Genomic DNA, 24,420 nt, shown 5'->3' with positions numbered 1-24,420 from the left:
CTTTCAGTCTGTATATGTCTTTGCCAGCAAGTTGAGTGTCTTTCAGACAGCACACATTTGGATCTTGTTTTTAATTCAGTTAGCTAGACTATATCTTTTAATTGAATAGTTTGCTTTTATAAGTGACTTGGTGATTCTACTTTTTAGCTTTCAGTATTTTTTCACTGTTCTGTACGTGGGGCAGTTTAATTATAAGGTAGTGTGGATTCTTTTCTGGTCATGTTTGGGGTTCTAAATGCCTCCTGTTCCTGGATTTTCATAAATTTCCCAAGATTTGGAACATTTTCTTCTATTATTTCACTGAATAGGCTTTTTATGCCTTTAGTGTGTTGCTTGACTTTTTTGTCTAAACGGATTACTGTATTTATAGGTTTGGTCTCTTAATTGTGTCCCATAGGTTTTTTATGTTCTGTTCATAATTTCTTATTTTTTAAATACTATCTGAATTCAATAATTCATAAATCTTGTCTTCAAGCCCTGACATTCTTTCTTCTACTTTATCTAGTCTATTTGTGAGGTTTTCAACTGAGTTTTGCATTTGACTTAGTGAGCTTGTCATTTCCACGATTTGTTTGGTCCATTTATAGATTTTATTGAATTACTCTTTCATATTCTGTATTGTCTTCCTTAATTTATTCAGTGATTTGTTTGTATCCTGTTTAAAGCCATTAGTCATTTGTAAAATCATTCTTTTGAATTCTTTTTTCCAGCTTTTCACCCATTTTGATATCTTTGGATTCTCTGGAGGAATCATGGTGACTTGTTTTTTTCATAGTTTATGAGTTTCTTTGTTGAGATTTGCACATCTGTTCTAATGTGTATCTTTTATATGAGTCTTCTTAGTAATTGGCTTTATTTTGAGGGTTTGATCCCCAGAACCACTCAGAGAAGAGAAAACAAACTGCAGTAGTAACAATCACACAAAACAAACCAGATACAGAAATATAGTAAAAAAAAATTAAAATCAACAACTGTACCATGAATAACAACAGAATCAAAAGGGGTGTAAATAATATGGAATGACTTAATGGCTTAAAAATTAATAAAGGTAAAAATAAATAAAATTATTTATTTGTTAAAAGAAGAAAGAGGAAAGAAAAGAAAAATGAGTCTCCCCAAATTCCTCCATACAGTGGTGTTTGGATTGGAGAAGTTTCTTTCTAGCACCTCTAATATTGGGATCTATCAGATACAGAGTTTGGGCAGTGAGTAGTTCCTGCTTCCATCAAACAGGTTGGTGCTGTGTGAATGCTGAGCCCTGTCCCATGTTTCCTGCTTGGCCTGGCCCATTAATCCTGTGTTGTCTGCCTCAGAGCTGGAGATTTGTTTATTTTCTGTTTCCTTTTGCATACCTGGAGCCACTGGTAGCCCCAAATGACTTTGCACCATTTGGGCCACTTAGCCACACCCTTTGCCCTCCAGAAGCTCTCCTCCATTTGTGCTCCTGAGAGTGAGGCAAGCATCTGAGCAGAGGCCTGTTCCTGACTAGGGCAAGCAGACCACTGCATTCCAGGCTGGAGGAGGCAGCTGTGGGAACCAACCAATCCACTGGCCTCTCTCACTCCACCACAGAGGGTGGTGCTGTTGACCACTGTGCCCTCCACACCCTGACCTCCCTGAGCTTAAATGTCTTAGCAGGTGTGTGACCGATCTCTCTTGCTCCATGACTGTCTCTCATGACTGTCACATACCCAGTCAAGTAGGTGTCCCTATGGTCCCTGATTTGTGGTAGTTCTGTGATTACTAATCTGCCAAAAGGCTCAGTCCCAAACAGTAAGACATCTCTTTATGGTTCCTGGTTGTACTTTCCTAGTTGAGACATGAAGTGCGCAGCAGTGGATTTCAAAGCCAATCTGCCAGACAAGATGGGTCACAGCTTGCAGTGGGCTTCTCTTGAAGCTAGGACTGTCAATCTATTATTTTATCATCTGAGCTGCCAGAACTTTCTGGGCAGAATCAATCAGGTTGTCTTCCTCCAGGGATCCAAGATTGGCATCACCACTACTTTGTGCTTTTCTCTATTTGCCTTTCTGTTTTACTGTGCCTTTTAGCTTTTTTTTTTTTAATTCTTAGAGGTGCTCCTTTCTTTTTCTCTCATAATATGGTTTCTCCTTTGTTGCCTTAATTTTTCTTACTTGAAGAATCACTCAGATACTTGTACCGTGTTACTTGGAAGCCAAGCTCAAAGTTTATTGTGGAAGAATTCACTGTCATACAAGTTAAGACTGCTCCCCCATTAACATTTATTCAGCTCATGCAACAGTCTTGATATTCTACACATCTTCATGCCTCCTTCAATCCTGATTATTCATTTAAAAATATTAGCTATACCCATTAATTGGAGAAGTTCAGTTTATGGCTGGCAATTAAATGTGACATGAAGCAAGATATCTTAATGAGAAGTTTTTGTAAATTTCTATAAAAATGTGAGGCGGAATAAAATAATTGCTGTTTTGTCTTTTTAAAAAAATAACATTTTTTTTTTTGTTCAGTGAAGAACTAACCCCTAAGTGAGATGAGCTAGGGATAAAGTGGATAAAGGGATAAAGTCCCTTCTTTTTTCTGCACTGTGGTCTGTCTCTTCACTTTCTCTTTAGGCTCCAGTTTTCCCATCAGATCCTTTGTTGGTCCCAGGTGTCTACTTTTTTCCTTCTTTTCTTCCCCAATCTATCATTTTCCAGTGTCTGGATTATTCTGAATCTTGGAAAGGCTGAGTTGTTGCTTACCACTATGCCATTGTCCTGGAAGTCTCCCCAGTTCTTTTTAAAAGTTTTAAATTTTATTTTGACACATGATTTTTGCTGAGTACCTGAGTTTCCCAGCCTGGTCTCAACGTGAGATTCTTATATCTCAGCCTCCCAGAATGTTGGGATTACAGGCATATGCCACCATGCCTGGCTCCCTTCTCATTTTTAAGGGTGTTTTTTGATGAGCATATGCTTAAATTTGATAAAGTTAAGTTTACTTCTCTTTTAATGATTAGTGCTTCTTAAATCCTGCCCAAGAAATCTGCCTCATAGATATTTTGATATGTTTTCTTCTAGAATTATTTCAGTTTTACCTTTTACATATAGGTCTACAAACCTGTTCAAGTTAATTTTTGTGTATGTTGGAAGTAAGGGCCAGGATTCATTTTTTTTCTCAGCAAACATTCGGTTGCCCTAGCACCATTTATCAAAGGGACCTCCACTAAATTGCAGTCAGCCTGTTACTGGGATTCTGGGTGCGGTGGGGTCCTTCTGAAGCCAAGTTCTTGTTGTCCTGAACAGAGAATTGGACAACACAAGCACAAGAGGTAGCAAGATTTTACATTTATTAAAGGGAAGAATAGAAGTATGCTTGCAGAGTGAGAGTGGGCCACTGAGAAAGAGCACACTGGCCCTGAGGTTAACAGCTGCAGTCTTTTGTGTCCTGCATTCTGATGTCAGATCTAGGCTGTCCTGTCAAAGCCTGCTTGATCTCACGCCAGAATTGAGGATAGCATTCTCTGATTGGTACCACTTGCAGGGCTTGAGAGCTGTGTTATTTGCCTGTGTCCTGGATCTCTTTGATTGATCAGGCATGCCCACTTAGTCAGCTACTCATGCCCTAATCTCCTGCCCAGGCCCAATGATTGTATATATGTGTGCACCTTTTTATGGACACATTATTTTCCTTTTTTTTTTTTTTTTTTAAATCTCTTTACAAGCTAATATTATAGTATCTCTAAAACTGTAGCTGCACCATAAGTCTTTAAAGTCTGGTAATTCAGTTTCTCTAACTTTACGTTTCAGGACTGCTAACTTTCTAGGGCCTTTGGATTTCCATATACATTTTAGAATAAATGTATCATTTCTACTTCTAAAAAAAGTGGCTTGTATAGATTGCACTGAATCTATAAATAAATGTGGAGAAAATGGATGTCTTAACATCATCGAGGCTTTAAGTCTGTGGACATGGACTATTTCTTCGCTTATTTAGGCTTTCTATCCCCCCCCACCCCGACTCCCTATATTTAGGCTTTTACTGTGTTGGCCAGTCTGGTCTCAAAACTCCTGGGCACCGGCCTGGGATTTAGCTCAGTGGTTCCGGTGTCTGCCTCACAAGCGCAAGGTCCCAAGTTTGATCCCTGGTACCAAAAAACCAAAAAACCAAAACTCCTGGGCTCAAGATCCTCATGTTTCAGCCTCCTGAGCAGCTGGGATTATAGATATGTACCACCATGCATGGCAGTATTAGTTTGCTAAACAATGTTTTATAGTTCTCAGGATATAGGTTTTGTACCTTTGTGTTAAATTTATTCTGTTTTTTAGTATATTTGATAGTATTTGAAGTGGTATTTAAAAATTTTATTTTCTGGTCACTAGTGTATAGGCACATTATTTTTTGTTTATTGACATTATAGCCAGTACTTTGTAGAATATTGATTCTACTTCCTTGTAGATTCTTTCAGATTTTTACATACATAAAATTTTCTTTCTCTTAAATCTTTGTAACCTTTATATGTATTTTTTGTTCTTTTTGTTTTGTGTTTTTGGCCTCACCACTAGACTGGGACTTCTACTACAGTTTTAAGAGATGGTGGTAGCAGATCCTTATCGTGTTTTCAGTCTTAAGGGGAAACTGCTCATTCCACATTTCACTAATTAATGGTTGATGTTAGCTCGCTTTCAGTTTTTGAAGGTAATCTTTTATCAGATTAAGAAAATTTCCTTTCTTTCCTGGTTTTCTGGAGTGTTTTTATTATAAATGGATGTTAAATTTTGTCAGGTACTTTTTTAGCCTTTATTGAGGTGATTATATCATCTTTCTACTGTATTTTGCTAATGTAGTGAAATACATCGATTGCTTTTTGTTTTTGTTTTTTTTTGGTACCGGGGATCGATCTCGGGTCCTTGCGCCTGCAAGCGGCGAAACCACTGAGCTAAATCCCCGGCTATTGCTTTTTCAAATAATAAAGCAACCTCACTTTCCTGGAATAAGTCCCACTTGGTCACAATAAACTTTATTAACTTGTCTCTAGATTTTATTTATTAGTATTTCACTTGGATTTTTATTTCTATATTTAGGAGATGATTGAACTATAAGTTTTATTTTTTGTAGTATGTTTACCTGGTTTTACAAGGTCATGCTTTAACATGAGTTGGGAAATAGCTTATCGTTTCTGTCAGGTAAAAGGGCCGAAGACCAAGACCAGACCAGGCCACAACAAGCCTTTATTAGGGGAATAGATCTGCCGGGCTGTCTCTGAACAAAGGAGAGACAAAAGCAATATGGCTGGGGCAGGGAGAGTCTTTTATAGAGACTGGGGTGGGGCTTGTAGGGGCTGAGGCGGGGTTGAGTGAGGTAATGACTAGGGAATGGAGGAGCCGGTGATGTCACTAGGTGGTAGGAGGTGAGCGAGTATTAGGTTACTGTCTAGGTGGGAACAGGGTCATGCTGGGAAGAAAGGTTTGTTCTTTGGTGGGAGCAACCATCTTGGCATGATGTCACACAGAGGAGGGGTCAAGGCACCATAGGAAGAGGTCAGCTACTATACTTAATAGCTGCTGAGGTGGTGGGAGACCTATCAGTTTCTGTTTTCTGGACTAGACTGTGCAGTGTCGATAGTGTTTCTCCACTGAATATGTTGGAAAAATCACTAGTGAAGCCATCTGGGCTGGGGGTTTCCTTCGTAGGAAGGTTTTTAAATTGTAGCTTCAGTTTCCTTAATTGATAATAAGGTTTCATCAGGTTTTCTGTTTCTTCCTTTATCAGTTTTGATGAATAGTGTTTTTCAAGGAATTTATGCATTTCACCCAAAATTTTAAATTTTTTATAAAGTACTCATAATGATATCTCCTTTTAATTCTTTGTTTCGGAAATTTATATTTTCACTTTTTGTTGTTCTTGGCAGGAATTTAATGATTTTGTTAAGGTTTTTTTTTAAAGAAGCAAATTTTGGCTTTGTTCATTTTTCTCTTGTGTTTTTTTCCATTATAGTAGCCTCTGTTGCAATTTCTTCTTTGGCTTGAGTTTGCACATTGTTTACAGATTTTTAAATTAGAAAGTTGGAAGTTTAAAATACTGATTTTAGGGGTGTGGGTGTGTGTGTGTCTGTGTGTGTGTGTGTGTGTGTGACTGTGTCTGTGTGTGTATGACAGGGTTTTACTAAGCTGCCCAGACAGGCCTTGAAGTCATAATCAAGGCTTTAGCCTGCCAAGTTGCTGGGATTAGAGATCTGTGCCACTGTGCTCAGCTAGAATATTGATTTTTCAGCTTTCTTCTTACTCTATTAAAATTGTCCCTCTAGGGATTGTTTTGTTAGACTTACATGTTCAACTGAAACTAATTTCCATTATCATTTGATTAGTTGGGTTATTTAGAATTGTGATGCTTAATTTCTTAACATTTGGAGATCTTCTAGTTATCTTTGTTTATTGAGTTTCATGTAAATAATACAATGGAGAAATCTATCAGTTGAGTTTGTTTTTTTTTTCTTCAGGTTTGGAAAATTCTCAATCATTGATTTTCCTAATGGTTATTTTTCATTGTTTCTGCTCCCACAAATACGGAGTATATCTTGATACCATACTTTTTTTTTCCCTGTCTTGTTCATTTTTTTTTTTTTCCTCTGTGCTTCAATTTGAGTGTTTTCTATTGATCTATTTTATTGGCTTATATTGTCTAGTGTTACAGCCATCTGATTTGGATGTAGTATTTTGTAATTATAGAATATTCATTGATTCTTTTTTATGGATTTTAGTCTTCTCTCAATACATCTTTTTTAAAAAATCCATTTGTGTATATTTTCTTCTTTCTTCTTCAATGTATTTATCATAGTTCTTTTGAAGTCCTTATCTATTCACACCACTCTTTGGATTCCTCTCTGGTTTCTTTCTATTAAATATTTTACCTTTTGATTGGTGGCTATTTTTTCTTGCTTCATTGCATGTCTAGTAATTTTTAAATTTTTGCGCTGAACATTGTAGACAAAATCTTGTAGAAGTTTCAAATTATCTTCCTTTGAAAGATACTGGAATTTCTTCCGATAGTTAAGTTGTTCTGTCAGATCCTGGTGTAGTGCTTTGCTAGGTTGAGTATTTCAGTTTTGTTTGTATAAGGTGGTCATTTTTCCTAAGGTGTGGCCTTTGTGGCATCTCATTTGAACATCCATGGTCTTCTGGGGGTGGGGGGAGGGTGGTCCTTTCCTCTTAGGCCAGGCTTAAACACCAACAACTTTTCAAGCTGGTCTTGGAATTTCAGTTTACTGGTGTCTGCTTCCTGCCAGGCCTGCTGTGCTTTTGTGTATGCTGTGCCCCTTGAGGTGATGATGGATGGATGAGAATTTCTAAGCAGATTTCTGGGGTTCCCTTTGTGTGGTTGCCACATGGCAGTCGCCCACTCCCCCAGTCTGACTTGCCCCATCCAAGACACCTTTGCCTAGTACTCTACTCTCTGTTCCTTCTACCCAGTGAGATTTCTCCTCCCTTCTAGACCCTCAGTTCCATATTCAATTCCCAGAAAATGCTTCCAGGTCAAACTTCTGGGAAATGTTGGATCACTTCATATGTCTCTTCTTTCTCAGAGATTACAGTTTTGTGTTGATTATACTCTAGAGCAATGGTGGCATACCAGTGGCACACATGTTTTTCTTTTAACACAAAAGATGTTCATGTATGAGTTTTTCTAAACTAAAACCTCAGTGTTCAGGTTTAATTGCAGTGTTGGCACTTTACGATAAATAAGTGGATTCTGTGTTGCAATTTGGGCACTCATCTCTAGAGCCTATAAATAGTTGTTTTATATGTTTTGTCCAGACTTTACAGTTACTTGCAACTGGAGAGTTTCTTATCAGCTTTTTGTTGTGACTAGATCCTAAAGTCCTTCCATTTCCATTTTTTTTTAAGGTACTGGGGATTAAACCCTGGGCTTTGCATGTGCTAAGCAGCACTCTACCACTGAGCTATACACCTCCACCCCTTTTAAAATTTATATTTTAAGACAAGATCTTGCTGTACTGTCCAGGCTGGCTTAGAACTTGAACTCTGCTTCAGCTTCTAGTGTAGCGGGGATTATAAGTATGTGCCCCCATGCCTTGCTCTCCCATTTCTTTTTATAGACATATTAATTACCTTTTAAATAAGATTTATTACTTTCTGTTTTATTCTAGAAGAAACTCTAGTTGGGTTGTATGATACAAGTTTTGCATTTCAGAGAAATAGGTGTGAGAAAACAGCTCATGTCGATCAATTTATTATATATAATTTGATATCTTAATTTCTATCTGTTTTTTTGTTTTTCAAGGAATCATCTGTTGCAGTTTGCTTTAGAGTCACCACCCCTATCTCCTGCTTCTTTTTCCTCAAAGAAACTTGCTGTCAAAGTACAGAGTCCTGGAGCCTTCAGAGAATCTTTGAAGCAGGGCAACAGGTTAATGGACAAGTTTTTGATCAGGGAAACTGGTGATTCTACATCAGAGTTGTTAATAAAAGAAAATGACCGCAAAGTCAGTCATCAAAAAGAGACAAGCCCTTCTACAGAGACCAAAGAGACAGGTTTTGTAGAAAAGATGACACTTGGTTCCTCAGATGCTAATAGACCTGAGATACCCTCTACATCCTCTTTGAAACAAGTTGCTAAAGGTAGGAGATTATTTTCATATGTGCATTTTCTTTTTTTTGGGTGCCGGGGATCGAACTCGGGTCCTTGCACTTGTGCAGCAGGCAGCGAAACCACTGAGCTAAATCCCTGGCCCCTAATATGTGCATTTTCTTGATGGAAATTCTGTTCTCCATATGACGTAAGAATAAATAGCAGTTTTAAAGAGAAAGGAGTAGGAAGAGACAGACCAGACTTTACCTTACCACAATCTCAGAGATGGATATAGTCATTGCTTATAGATGTGTTTGTTTTCTTTCTCTCTCATAGAGTGGAAATTCAGCATGATCCCTGAAAAAAATGAGGCAGTTTAATTAGCTTGTACTTCAAGTGTGACAGTAGCTTTCTATTTTTCTGCCCCCATACCCAATGTAGTAGTTCTAGTTTAATCTTAAAGACCTCTTTTTATCTTAACTGTTTCACTCCTTGACATCCCCATGCTATTCTGCTTGGCATTTAAAGCCACTATCCTAGGCATCCCATCTTTTTTCTTCTCTTTCCCTCTCAGAAAATTATCTGGTTCTAGCCAAGCTCACTTCCTCACTGTTCTCCCACCTAGGGTTAACAAACTGGCTTGCCAAGTGTTTTTGTAAATAAAAATTTCCTGAAACACAGGCATACCCATTTGTTCTCACATTGTCTCTGACTACTGTCATAGTACTGTGGCAGAGTTGCACAGTAGCGACGGGCAGTATGACCAGAAAGCCTAGATTGTTGGCTACCTGGCCTGCACTAAATATGTTTGCCAACTCCTGCAGTATGCCTTTCAGATTACGTCTTATTTGTGGTTTAGGTTAGACAACATTGGTATCTCAGCTTATGTTACTTTTTTGCCCTTTCTACAGATAATAAAGTCTTTCTTTTTTTAAAAAATACAGTGGATTGTCCTGTTTGTGGTGTTAACGTTCCAGAAAATCACATTAATAAGCACTTAGACAGCTGTTTGTCACGTGACGAGAAGAAGGAGAGCCTCAGAAGGTAAGAAAGTTGACTATAACCCTTCAGTTGCTTTAGCTAGATGCTTCTGGTTCTTTAGAAGCTTGAAAAACATTCAGTATTTTATTTCTTTGACCAGTTGTCATATTCCCTCTTCTACTTGCTTTTTTCCTTTACTCTTGTTTGGCATGTCTCTCATTCCCTCTCCTCTTGTTCTTTCCTCAACTCTCAATTTGCCATATGTGATTAACTATATGGAATATATAATAACTGCTAAATATATTGAGTATGTATCTAACTTTTAAATTTTGACCTGAGAAATCAGTGACTTAGAATTCTTTTTAGAAACTTCTTTTCTTCTTAGAATTTTAGAACTCCTGTAAAATCTCTTGGCCAAAGAAAGCAAGGCGAGACTCCAAATATGGAAAGTATGAAATATTGCTTCAGTTCTTAGGATGCTCAAAAGTTTTAAAATTTTAAATCAAACTTTTTCAAAAATTTACGTGTTTTTTGACAAGGTGGGTATAGATACGTGATACAAAAAAGGGTGCAAAAATAGGTATAAGATATAATGTCCTCCCCTCCAAACCACCTAGGTTGTATAACTAATGAGTCATCACCACAGTATCTGCATTCAGCTACTATGCTAGTCTACCTCTGTTATACATCAAAGTAACAGTAATTTCTTAAACCAGTCCACTATTATTATACATATAAGCTGCTTAGGAATGAAATTTTAATTGAAGTTTAATTGCAGGGTATTAAAGGAACCAGAAGCTGCAATTTAGATGAATCTGGTGGTCAAGGGAGGAAGTGAGGTGGTAGTTTAGGGACAGTAAATAGCACCATCAAGGGAAGATTTTATTTTTAAAAATAGGGGTTGTTTAAGCCTTCAGTCTCTTTTCTGGTAGTTTCTGCAGGGAGAGAGCAGATGGTCAGTGGAACAAAATGCTGAACACAAGACACCAGCAGTTCAGTAATGAAGTTATCCTGGACCTGCTGAAAGGACTCTTGAACAGGAAGAAAGAGGAAAAGAATAGGTAATAATTCAGAGTTTTGGAAAACGAGAGGAAGGAAGCTGAAGACATGAGCAGTATTTGGAAAGTGGCGATGAAAAGAATGATTGGCCCTTCTCATTGATCTATTTTGAAGGAGTTGGAAGAGTGTTTTCCAAAAACCATGCTAGTAAGGCAGAGCCATCTTAGCATTTTTTTATCATTAAAGATTAAAAAGGTGTCACTTTTTAGAAGTAAACATAGGGCAAATGCAAGGTCTGAAGGACAGACTCATTCTGTGGTAACTTGTACCAGGTGACATAGGAAGAGCAGTGATCTCTCATTCATTTACCCTGAGGGACACAGTTGACTCCAGACCTGGGAAGTCTTGTGTGCACAGTACTCTCTCCTGCCATAGGTGTAAGTTTATTGATGAGAGTAAGAATTTTTGGTTACTTAATGGATATTCTGAATAAATGAAAACTAGATAGTTCAAGACTGGCTTTTCTCTTGAGAAGTTTTTTTCCCCCCCAAAAAAGTGAGTTAGGGGTATAGAAGCTGAGTATTTTCTACCTAAAGACTAAGAAATCAGCACTGATAATCTTATTTGGGGCTTTGTTTTCTAGATTCATTAATTGTATTCTAATACATTTAGCTCTGTATTCAAAGTCATACTTGTACATGTGTAATTAAGTTTAAGTTCCAGTAGTGATTTCAAATCCTGCTCCGTAGAATGCTGTAGTATTGGCATTTGGTTTGTAGTGCAACTTAGAATCAGTGCAGACTGTGTTACCCTCTTAGTACATTGAGGGTGATAAGAATCCCTACATGAAGATAACTCCTGGGTATGATTTCATCAAGTAATCCCTAAATTTGTTTTAGCCCTAAACCTTTTTGTCCTCACAATTCACATCTTACAGAATTGGTCAGACATACTTAGGGAGCCATTCCACAGCATCTCTCTGTAGTTATATCCTGTCTCTGGCATCTGGCCACTTTGAGGAGACTTGGCCTGTTTTTCAGCCTCCACTGCAATGCCCCAAGCTGTCTCCTAGACGTGGATGAAAACTCTTAACCCATACTGCATGAAATCATCTCACAGTTCATTCAAAGCACGTATTCTTCCTTTTGATGTTCTCAGATTATAAGTGCTCTCAAATGCAAGACTCAGTTTCACTACATTGTGGAAGAAGGATCAGTGTCATTTTCATGATTAGGGAAACTTTCCTCTGGCTTCCTGATTTTAAATTCCTGATAGAAATTGTTGATCTCAGGCAGTGCTTTTCATTGTAAATGGCAGTGAACGATGTAGTTCTTTATTAGAATTTTATAGTTGTAAGTTTAATAACCTATCTTTAATAAAATAAATGTTTTGGATAAGGACTTAATTATTTGTTTCTCTTTGTGTGCTTGTTATAAATGCCTGGAAAATGATTCAGCAGTTGCTATCTACTGTTATTTTATTTTGCCATAATTTTGTCAATCTTAGAGTCCAATTGGCTGTCATTATAAGAACAAATTTCAGAAAAATATACTCTGTTGGAGTTTACAGGTGTTTTTATAGTTAGATAATTGCTTTCGGATTGTAGTAATAGAGCATAAAATAAATAATTTCCCCAGGAAGTAGCACTGTTGGTTAGTAGAGAAATATTTGGTAGTTTTGTCTATTTTTAAATGTACTGTTTCTCTGTATATGATCTTTGGACCTGCTCTTTTTAGCTGGGGAAACTGTTATCAGTCAGTGCCTACTAGAGAAACAGATTTAATACAAGATATACAAATATATAAGAATTTTCAAGATTGGCTGACGATGAAAGCCCACAGAGTGAGGTATGGAAGAGTGCAACAGGGTGGTGTAGTGAAGATCTGAAGAATCCAATTGAAGACCTGGAGCTCACTGTAGTGTCCTGTGTGAGTCTGTATCAGGAGGCCAAAGAATCTGCAATGGAAGGCTGAAGAGTCTGTGCTGGAAGCCAGGAGATGACCTCCAAGGTAAAGGTGAAGACTGGAGCATCTGCAAAGAAACAGAAGTGAGCCTTCCTTATTCCATTCAGGTGACAAGCCTATTGGTTGATACCTTTCACACCCAGGGTGGGTCTTACGTCTTCTGTAAATCCTTTCAGTCACACCCAGAAATATGCTGATCCAGTTGCACATCTTGCCATTTTTCCTTCCAGGCAAAATGTATTACCAGGTCCACCACCTAATGTTCTACCCACTGGGAAGAAGTGGGAGGGCTAGGGGAAAGGGCAGAAGGGAATGGGATTAATATGAGAAAATGGAAAAATAGGAACAAAATCTTTGTAAATAGGGATGACTGGAGGGGTTGAAGGGAGGGCTGGGCAAGGATGAAAAATAAGAACCAAGAGAGACTATGTAAAGGTGCAAATTTCCAATGATGAATGTCATTATATTGTATACCTAAAATGTACCAATGATTAGAATGAATAATCGATAATGTAAAATAGGAAGAAAAGGTCCAAAGGGGTAGGGGTAGTGGGAGGGGCAAGGGAAAGGAAGGAAGGGAAAGGAAAAATGATGAGAAATGGAAAAAATGGAAATAAAGTCTTTGTAAATAGGAAAGGGTGGAGGGTGTGAAGGGAGGGCTAGGAATAGGGAAAAAATAAGAACCAAGATGCATTATGTAAAGGTACAATTCCTAATGAGAAATGTAATTGTGTTGTATACCTACAATGTACCAATAAAAGAATTTAGTACATTTTAAAAAAAGGAAATGGAAAAAAAAAAAAAGAATATCCTGGAAAGGGGCTGTAATGCTGCAGCTCTCCACTTGTGGGCAGTGCCTGCATACATGCAGAACCATTCATAAACCAGACCCTAGCCTTCTCTTCCTCTGACAGCTGATCATATGGTACACCTCATGAGAGCATATTTCCATAGGGGGAGACAGAAGGCAATATGGCAGGACTAGGAGTCATGGATATCTGGGCACCTTCTTCATGTAACTTACTTGTACCATTTCCATTTAATGATAGACTCTAGCTGTTCACATCCAACCTTATGATTTGGTAGGTCAGACAATACCCAGCTTATAAAAGGCAGCTCAGGTTGCATGGTAACCTAGTGTCCCATGGTCAGCCATTCAGTTTCCACTAAGGTCCAGTAACAGGCCAAGAGCTCTTTTTCATAGGAAGAGTAGTTGTCTGCAGATGGTGGCAGAGCTTTGCTGCAAACTCCTAAAGGTCTTCACTGCAGTTCATGTATGGGGCCTGGCAGAGACTCCAGATCACATCCCTACCTGACCCTTCAGGTACTATTGGATCTGCTGGATCGTATGGCCGCAGTGGCAGAGCAACCTGCCCAGGATCCTGGACCTATTGCAGAGCCTTTTCTTGTTGAGCTCCACTCAAAACTAGCAGCTTTCTGAGTCACATGGTAAATGGGCTAGTGTAAAACAGCTAAGTGAGGAATGTGTTGCCTCTGAAATCCAAATAGGCCCCCTAGGAATTGTCCCTCTTCTTCTGTAGTAGGGGGAGCCAAATGTGTAATTGAGATAAATACCTTTTACCTTAGAAGGGATATATCTGCATTCCCCACACCACTGGACTCCTAGAAATTTCCCTGAGGTAGAGGGACCTTGAATTTTAGTTGGATTTATTTCCCATCCTCTGGCTTGCAAATGGTTTACTAACAAATGCAGAGTAGTTGCTACTTCCTGCTTACTTGATGCAGTTAGCACAATATCATCAATGTAATGGGCCAGTGTGATACCTTCTGGGAGAGAAAGGTACTTAAGATTCCTGCAAACTAAGTTCTGACACAGGGCTGGGAAGTTAATATAACCGTGAGGTAGGACATTGAAGGTGTGTTGCTGGCCTTGCCAGCTGAAAATAAATAGTTTCTGATGGGCCTCATGGGTAGGTTTGCCAAATCAGTAGCTGTTTACCAAGTACCAGGAATTGTGTTAATCTGCTCAATCAAGAGCACCACATTAGATATGACAGCTGCAGTTGGACTCCATTTGATTTAGTTTATGGTAATCTGTGATTCTCCAAGACCCATCTGTCTTCTGCACAGGCCAATGGGAGAATTAAATGGAGATGTGGTGGGAACCACTACCCCTACGTCCTTCAAGTCTTTGTTAGTGGCACTAATCTCTGCAATCCCTCCAGAGATGTGATACTGGTTTTGGTTTACTATTTTACCAGCAAAAACAACTCTAATGGTTTTCATTTGGCCTTTCCAACCATAATAGCCCAACACTACAAGTTAAGGAACCACTTATTTGGACGATTCTGCCAAAACTAAGTATATCTATTCCAATTATAGATTCTGGAACAGGGGAAATGACTACAGAATGCACTTGAGGACCTACTGAACCCACTGTGAGACCTTTGCTAAAACTCTGTTGATCACCTGACCTCCATAGGCCCCAACTCTTATTAGAGGGCCACAATGATGTCTTGGGTCCCCTGGAATCAGCATTAGTTCAGAACCAGTGTCCAGTAGTCCCCAAAATGTCTGTAATCATTTCCTTTCCCCCAATGCACAATGTGTGCACCCTCCCTTTGGCGATTAAGTGCTGCCACTTCACCCCTGCCATTCTCCCATCCAATTTATCCCATTGCCCTTAAGTTTCCCATTTGAATAACTTTGGTCCCCACTGTGAAATCTGATATACAGAGAAGAGCATTGGCAAGGTTCTTCAGGGGTGCTGGTGCTCCCCTTCCGAATCTGTTTATCAAGGTGTTAATAAAAGCTACATTTTCTGGATCATCCCAATGTGGAGGATTATGTGTATCATGACAAATCCACTCCAGCATTCCCGTTTACCTGAGCTGTTGAATCCCCCATCAACAGTAAACCAGAGAATATCAGTCATCTCTAACTCATTCACAGTGGGCCATCTTTTGATCCACACTTCTGCTAACCAGCCAGATAAGCTATTAATATCTTTTTTTAATTCTTCAAGCTGCAACCTTAAATTTAGAATTCCTGCTTAACGGGCCCATATCGACAAACTCAGCCTGATCTAGGTGTATGTTTTTGGCACCATTCTCCCACACCTGTAAGATGCATCCCCACACTTGCTCTTCAGGGCTCTGCTTATAAGAGAAGACCCAAGAAGTTCTTCAGGAGAATGGTGGACCTCGTGGGTCACACTATGTACCTCACTCTTTGGAGCCTTCTGTGATTTGAGACTGGTTGTAGACCTAGAGGCAAAAGTAGGTGGTGAGGGTGGGTCCTGGGGAGTGTCAGGATTGTCATTCTTGGTCAAAACAGGATTAGTTTCCTCTGGTATATTAGGAGAGGCCAACGCCATCAGGGGTGGGGGTGGGGTGGGGAAATCTCTTCCTCCGGCAAAATAATCTCGTTAAAGCTGAGGAGTTCAGCTTCCTTAGCCTCATCAGGATCCTCCTAAAATCTTCATCCCAGTTTACTGGATCCCATTCTTTTCCATTCAGTGCCCTCCTCACCCTTAGCTTCAGATACCCTTCCAGGCTGAGCATTAAATTTATGCTGTATTTCAGCCAATCAGATTATGAGGGCCTGCATTTGGGTTCTTGCAATTTCAGCCCTGTGGCTAAAGGAGAGGAGATTCTCTTTCAGGACTCACTTAGAAACTTTTAGATTATTTATATGTGTCTGCAGCTGGGTGTTTGAATCTTTGAGCTCCTTATTTTCCTTTATTAATTTGTCCTCATGGTTAGAAGGCTTTAGATTTTCTATGCATATTTTGAGCTCATTATATTCCTTCACTAGTTTGTCCAGAGATGCTAAGAGCAACCAGATAGCATCATTATATTTCTCACTCTGCCAACAGTATTCAAAAGTAACTATCACATATGGAGTTGCTAAATTCCTTACATTTCATAAATGATGAATTAGGATAATCAAATGGATCTACTTTAATGGGTATTACTTTAAGCAGTTCACATCAAGAACTGTCAGTATTCTCCACATTATCAGGAGAGGCTATGGCATCTTTAGGTCACATCAAATTTGAGAGCCAACTCCAGGAACCACTAAAACCATTAAAGAATTTCATTTTTACAATTCTGTTTCTCTAGAGCCACTCCCAGTAGCAAAATCTGTATCAGTCAGTGCTTACTGGAGAAACATTTAATTAATGCAGGATATACCAATATATAAGAATTTACAAGATTGGCTTACAGTGGCCACCCATAGAGTCAGCTGTGGAAGCACACAAGAGGGCTATCTGTGCACTGGAGATCTGAAGAATCCAATTAAGGCCTGGAGCTCACTGAAGTGTCCCATGCAAGTCCGTATCAGGAGGCTGAAGGGTCTGTGCTGGAAGCCAGGAGATGACATCCAAGGTGAAGGTGAAGACTGGAGCATCGGCAAAGAAACAGAAGCGAACCTTCCTTCATTTCCCTTTATACCATTCAGGCATCAAGCCTATTGGATGCTGTCACTCATACTGAGGGTGGGTCTTCTGTCTTCAGTAAATCCCTTCAGCCATACCTGGAACTATGCTGATCCAATTCAATTGGGTGTGTCTTCAATTAACATAGTTAACTATTACAGGAACCTTGTTGAAAATACAGGTTTTAGGTTTCCACCTCTGGCCTGAACTGTGGATGGGTGTTGTGGAGAAGGAGCTGGGAATATGCATTGTAAGCAAGCTTTTCAAGCTATTTAAGGGATACTGGAGTTTGGGGAGCTTAGTGTGAACTGATTCTGTACAGATCCTATGTAAATCTTGTTTTTTGGATAAATCTATTATTTTAAAGTTCCCATTAATTTTCACCTGAATTGTTGCTTTTCTCATTTTGAAATGATTGTAATTGTAATGGTCTCCTTGAAAAACACTTGTTAAACACCTCATTGGCCATAGAGCTGAATTGTGTTATGTATTCAGGCTAAGGAGTTCCTGTTTATGAAATTATCTTGTCATTGATACTTTTAGGTAGCTTGGTGTTTATAATAACTTTTAGGGGGAAGAGTAGGAGAAAGTAATTTAATATGACTTGTTATAACAAAATTTTTATGTGTTTTTATTATGAAAATAGAATGAGTCCTTGGGTGGTGGTGCACAGCTATACTCCTAGTCCTTGGGGAGGCTGAGGAAGGAAGATCACAAGTTTGAGCCTGGCCTGGGTAACTTACCTGTCTCAGAAATAAAAAATGGAAAAATCCTGGAAATGGAGCTTAGTAAGGAGGCCCTAGGTTCAATCCCTAGTACAAGAGAAAGAGGGAAAGGGGAAGGGAGAGGGAGGGGTAGGGGGAGGGAGGAGAGAGAGAGAGGAAAAATGAGAAGCTAGGTGATGATTTTGCTAGTACACTTTTTTATAAGGGCTTATATATTAACCTAAATAATTGAAGAAAACACAACCCTATCATATTTTTTTGGTTTTCATGCGTCTTTGAAGATGACACCACAAGAGTATACCACATGAATATTACTTGTGGGCCAACTTTCTGGATTCTTTTTTCAGCTGTGGTCATGAGTTAAGTGAAAGTAGCTATCCTCACAGGCTTCTGTTTCTCATGTAGTACTTTTGCAAAATTGATTGCCTTGGATTTGAGGGGAAGTTTTGCCTGAACTTTATCTAGAGAAGTTATATGTGTTAACATATCCTTAAATCTCTAGTATATCCTGCAATCACATTCATACTCTAATCATCCAAGATAGCTAGCTTTTACAAGAATTTTGCATGGAGACCATGGGCAGATTTTAGGGAAAGTATGCTTTAAAGAGGTAGAGAATTGAATAGGTCTGCATGAGTGAGATTTTTAAGTGAAGTTCTCATAACACTTAGATATGTTTCCAGTCTGCATCTTCAGTCCTAACCTCTTTCCGAGACCTAAGTCTCTCATTTTGGTGCCACCTGCATCCATCTATCTGACTGTTAAACTTTACCCACAGATTCTCTCCTCTTTTCCTCTTTGTCTTATAGCTCTACTACTCTCTCAGTCACAGATGTCGAGTCAGAAGGTAAGTTATAGTTTTACATGATAGCATTTGGTAATTCACAATAACCAGAGATTTTTTTCCCCCTTTTCAGTTCTGTTCAAAAAAGGAAGCAGCTGCCCAAAACTGTGTATAACTTACTCTCTGATCGTGATTTAAAGAAAAAGCTGAAACAGCATGGATTATCTATTCAAGGAAATAAACAGCAGCTCATTAAAAGGCACCAAGAATTTGTCCACATGTATAATGCCCAATGTGATGCTTTGCATCCTAAGACAGGTAAAGTAGTAAAACAAATTATGATCCTCTAGGTGAAACAGTTCTGTGTAGCTCAGAGATTAAGAAAGAAAGAAAAATTTAATAAATGCTTTTTTGGTAATAGATTAAATATGCAAATATATTCCTGCAAAAGGTACTTAAAGAATACTGTGATAAGCCAGCCGTTGTCTCACCCCATGTCCCAGGCCCCAGGTCGCCTTCTCAGAGACACTGTTATTGCTGGCTTCTCAGGATATGCTGGGTGGTGGGAGCAAGTTACTTGATATCTTTTTATCGCTGTTCTAATTTTTAAAATAAGGATAATAATATGACTGACTTTCTGATGTTTTGAGAGAAATAAGTGATACAATTCATGTCGAATGCCCTGTGCAGTACCTTACGTAGCAAGTAGCATTGAGTCAATATTGCCATTATGATTGCTATATACAAATACATGTCCTTTTACAAAAATATTAGTATTCTGTGTACACTGTTTAGTGGTTTCTCCTTTTTGTTTAGCCACACACATATTTTGGAGTTCTTTCTATTATATTAGCATATATAGAATTGCCTCTTTGTGTGTGTGTGTGTGTGTGTGTGTGTGTGTGTGTGTGCGCGCGCGCGCCAGGGGTCAAACTTGGGACCTTGTGCTTGTGAGGCAGGCGGCGGAACCACTGAGCTAAATCCCCAGCCTTAGAATTGCCTCATTTAAAAAAAATATTGAAGAATAGCATACATACAGAAAAGTGCACAATTTTTAAGAGTATTGTTTGATAAATTATCACAAAGTAAGTTTGACAAAGTGAAAGTGCCTTTATAGCCATTACTGAGATGCTGTCAGCATTGCAGGGTCCTGTCTGCCTGCCTCCTCATTGCAACCTTCTGCACTGTGACATTTGGCCACTATCCTGACACCATGTATTTGTTTCACGTGTGTTTGATCTTTATATAAATGGAATAACAGCTGTGGATCTGTCCATGTTTTATGGTTTTCCCTTTTGTTGCTATATAGCATTCCATTGTATAAACATAGCCTGCTTTATCCTTTTAATGGTTGATTTAATTCTTTCCTCCTTTTGGCTATTAAGAATAATTCTGCTATGAATAATCTTTTGCCTGTCTCTTGGTGTACATAGACTCATAGTACTGTTGGATATAGATGCCTGGAGTGGAATTGAGCTGTGATATGTTTGCAGATGCTCAGCTTTTACAAACCTGTGTGCATCTTTGCAAGTTGTTCCTATCCCTAATTGCATCACTGTTATGGAATGACCTGACATTAATCAGTCAGTTATTTTTTACTGTTCTGTTTCTCTGTCCCTGCCTTACAAGGAAGGTAACTGAAATGTTCAATCTACTCTTGGTGATTTTTTTCCTGCTTTTTTCAGACTTTCTATCTATTAAAACCAACCTTTGCCAGGTATGGTGGCACCTGTAATACCTGCACTCTGGAGGCTAAGGAAGGAGAATTGAGGCCAGCCTGGACTACATAGTGAGACTCTGTCTCAAGACACCCCACCCCCCCAACGCAATCCACCTTTGGTGCTCAGCCCATCTGAACATTTAATCTGTCTTATGGAATGAAATATTTCCCTATTCTAGAATTGTAACATAAAGCTGATGATGCTCTTCAACTTGTTGTAGTTTCATCCTTTGACACCTTGTTAGTCTTAATATCTGTGAGATTTGTGGTGATATCCTTTTACTTTAGGTCTTGGAAATGTGTCTCTCCTCTCTCTCTCTCTCTCTCTTTTTCCTTGATTGGTCTGCCTACAGATAATAGATTTTATTGATCTTTCCAAAGAATTAGCTTTCAGTTTCATTGACTTTTCTCAACTTCTTATGTTTTGTTCATTGATTTCCAGTGAACTATTATTTTATTATTTCCTTCTTCCTACATTAGACTTAGTTTGGTTCTCTTTTTCTGACTTATGGTGGAGGTTTAGATAATTAACTTGACAGTTCTCCTAATGTAAGTATTTAAAGCTTCAGAATTTCTTATAAGCACTATTTGACTTGTATCCACAAACACTGATATGTTGTGTTTTTCCTTTCCATACTGTTACATAAACAATATTTTCTAATTTTAACTTTAAAAAATTTTTGTACTAGAGAATGAACTCAAGTCCCTTCACACTGAGGTACATCCCTAGCCCTTGTTTAGAAATTTCTTTTTATTGTGAGACAAGGTCTTGCTAAGATGCTAAATTGTCCAAGCCAGTCTTGAACTTGTAGTCTTTCTACCTCAGCCTCCCAGAGTGCTGGGATTACAAGCATGTGACACCACACCTGGCAATATTTTCTGATTTTTGATGTGGTTTTGTCTTTGACCTATAAAAATGTGTTGAATTTTCAGATTTAAGTTGAATACCCCTTATTTGAAATGCTGGGGACCTGAAATGCTTTGAATGGTTTTTTTTTGGTACTGGGGATTGAACTCAGGACCTTGAGCTTGTGAGGCAGGCGGTGGCACCACTGAGCTGAATCCCCAGCCCTCCTTTGGATTTTTTTTTAAAGTTTGAAATGTTTGCATATACATTGTGTGTTATACTGCGGAGGGAACCCAAGTTTTAAGTGAAATTCGTTCCTATTTCCCATATAACTTCTTTTCTCATTGCCCGAAGGTAGTTTTAGGCAATATTTCTAGTGTGTCTGCATCTTAATAGTGACCCAGAACATGAAGCTAGATGTGAAATTTTGTTTATGTATCATGTCGATGCTCAAAAACTTTTGAATTTTAGAGCATTTCAGGTTTTTGGATTAGGGATACTCATATGTATTTGTTATCATTGTTTCTTGAATCTCTAATTAGGTATGTGTACATTTATTATTGTTGTAATTTCTCCTTTCTTCCCCCTCCTTTCCCTCACTCCTTCCTCTTCTTTTTCTTCTTCTTCTTCTTCCTTGTCTTCCTCCTTTTCTTCTCCTTTTATTTTTCTTTTTTCTGTTTTGTACTGGGGAACAAACCCAGGACCTTCACACTGAGCTACATCACCAGCCCTTTAAAAAAAAATTTTTAAAAATGTTTTTAGACAGAGTCTTGCTAAATTACTAAGTTGCCCAGGCTGGGCTCAAACTTTTGATCCTCTTACCTCAGCCTCCCAGAGAGCTGGGGTTACGGGCCTGGGCCCTCACAGCTGGCTTGTACGGTTATACCTTCTTGTTACCCAGAATTTGTTGGTTTTCTTCCAAGAGAGGGACTCCCAATATAATTATTTCTTTTTCCTTCCAGTGTTGCAAACCCTAAGGTAAGACCAAGGACCAGTAGCACAAGTGTGTTCAGTGGTGAAGGAATGAAGAAGTGGGAGTCTAGCTGCCAAATCAGTTTTTCAACCAGTCAGGGATGGCGGAGTTATAAGGTTGCAGTAGGCTATTAAAGGGGAGGCATATTCATGTCTTTTCCTGGGATGAGCAGAGAATTCTTTTAAAATCCTTACAAGTTAGATGCCAGCTCAATTCTTTCTTTTATGCTCTCGAATTTTGGCCATACTGGTGGTGGGGGTGTCACTTAGCATGGAAGTTGGATTATAATGAAGGTAGAGGTCATCTGTGGGTCACTCTGGTGATTGCCTCAGATCCCCTAGGTTTGGGCTTGCCCACCTACAGAGGAACTTCTGGACTGCAGACATCCATCCTGTCCTCAGAAATAAGCAAGATTGGGTGTCCAGTTAGATCAGGTAGGCATTATACTGGGTAACATTCTTGGTGAGGTAACCTATTTATCATTATGAAACATCATCTTTGCCTCTGGTAATAGTCCTTGTCTCTAAATCTACTTTATTTGGTACCAGTATAACCATCTCATTTATCTTAGTTTATTCATTTTCTTTAAACTTGTTACATTTATTGAACTATTATATTAAACTATGTTTTTTGTAAGCTATATAAGGTTTGGATTTTCTTTCTAAATTTGACAAGCTCTGCTATTTGTAGGGTTTCAACTATTTTCATTTCTTTTATTTTATTTAACTGGGGTCTTGTTCTGTTTGTCCCATTCATTCTTTTTACTTTCCTGCTTTCTTTTAGATTAGTTGAGTAATTTTTAGTTTTTTATTTTATCTGTACTAGTGGTTTATTATACTTCTATGATATTCTGGTAACGATACTGATATGTGTGTGAGAGGTGTTCCTTCACAGTTCTTGGCTTAAGGCTCCTATAGCCCTTGTGTGACTAGAGTAATAGAAACAGCTTTTGTTATGATATTTAGTTTTTTCTCCCTGGTTCCTGAGGGACAAAGGTAGTCTTTGTTATTTATAATCTCCCCACACAAATGCTTTTTTGTGGTAGTGGGGATTGAATCTGGGTCTTCTCAGTGAATTGTATCCCCATCCCTTTTCATTTTTTATTTTGAGACAAGGTCTTGCTAAATTACCTAGGCCTGGCTCAAACTCTCCAGATACCTGCCTCAGCTTCCCAGAGTGCTGGGATTACAGGTGTGAGCCACCAGGCCTAGGTACAAGCCCCTTTCAACCATATCTGAACTGATGTTAATGGATGAGTTTTGAACAGTTTCTAGATAACCCCTGGAGGAGGGGACAACCTAGTGCCTGGAGAGGGTTGGAATTCCCTGGTCCCACTTGGGGTAGGGGAAAGACTAAAGGTCTAGTTGGTCACCAGTGACCAATCATTTAATTAAGCATACCTAGATAATGTGTCCTTTATGAAAACATAAAGGGAGGGCTGGTGGTATAACTGTGGTGGAGAGGTGGCCTATCAAGCATGAGGCCCTGAGTTCAATTCCCAACACCACAAAAAATAAAAGCAAACTGGAAAAAGGCATGGGTTCAGGGGGATTCCAGGAAAGTGAGCTAGAATAAATCTACATTTCTGGAGGAGGCAAAACTCAACCTGCAAGGACAGATGTTCTTGCTCTGGAGTCTCTTCCACATCTTGTCCTATGTCTCATCATTTAAACTTCTAAAGACAGCTGTTTCCCTGAGTTGTATGAACTGCTGCAGAGCAGATTGCTTGGGTAAAGATGGGGGGTCGTCAGAACCATGTTACAAAAATATGGTGAGGAAAACTGATTTTTTATTTCTACACACACACACACTTTTTTTTGTGATTATTCTAGTTTACCATATGCATCTTTAACTTAGGTTAAACTAGACTATACCTTCAAATAATGTTATAATATTTCGTGTATAAAGTGCGGACCTTTCAACTTCCATTCATTTTTATTGTTGTTATAGATTTTTCTTCTGTGTATGTTAGAAAACAAACCCTTAATACTTTATTAACATTATTGCTTTAAACTGTCAGTTTTCTTTTAAATACAAATATAAAAGAAAATCTGTGTTTACCTGCACATTTACCATTTCCAGTTTTCTGTATTTCTTTGTGTGGACCTAGGTTTCCACATAATATCATTCATTTTTCCCTGATAAATTTTATTCAGTATTTCCTGTACTATTGAGGTGGATTTTCTCAGCTTCTATTTATCTGAAAATGTCTTACTGTTACATTCTTTTAAAAAATGTTTATTTGGAAATATTTTGGACTTAAAGGAAAGTTGAAAAGCTGTCCTAAAGAACACCACAAAATCTTTTACACAGATTCACAAAACTGTTAGCATTTTACCATATATATATATATATATATATATATATACACACACACATATGTATATATACATACGTATATATGTATATATATACACATACATATATATGTTTATATATACACATACATACATTATAATTTTCTTAAAATTT

At 38.5% G+C, this 24,420-nt stretch overlaps 1 protein-coding gene across 10 annotated transcripts in view; it reads left to right on the top strand.

The window, feature by feature from the left end:
• The window catches only part of Rad18 (RAD18 E3 ubiquitin protein ligase), a 199,852-nt gene that overhangs the window by 44,004 nt on the left and 131,428 nt on the right, over nt 1-24,420 (top strand). For 7 of the 10 annotated variants that reach the window (XR_015453336.1, XM_087216724.1, XM_087216722.1 and 4 more), the window contains 4 exons: nt 8,266-8,603; nt 9,498-9,597; nt 10,467-10,595; nt 18,542-18,726. Coding sequence is in view for 9 of the 10 variants with exons in the window: in XM_087216724.1 (XP_087072850.1) it covers nt 8,266-8,603; nt 9,498-9,597; nt 10,467-10,595; nt 18,542-18,726 (752 nt within the window). In the remaining variant the exon portion in view is untranslated. The remainder of the gene's footprint in view (nt 1-8,265; nt 8,604-9,497; nt 9,598-10,466; nt 10,596-18,541; nt 18,727-24,420) is intronic. The other 3 variants (XM_087216726.1, XM_004835260.4, XM_004835259.4) reach the window with 1 other exon arrangement.

This window comes from Heterocephalus glaber, unplaced genomic scaffold (assembly GCF_053883595.1).
Source record: "Heterocephalus glaber isolate CG9 unplaced genomic scaffold, H.glaber_assembly_v1.0 deba00000122, whole genome shotgun sequence".
In the NCBI taxonomy this organism is placed as follows: Eukaryota; Metazoa; Chordata; class Mammalia; order Rodentia; family Bathyergidae; genus Heterocephalus; species Heterocephalus glaber.
Note: the sequence above shows the minus strand (reverse complement) of the source record. Positions and strands in the feature narration are given on the sequence as shown.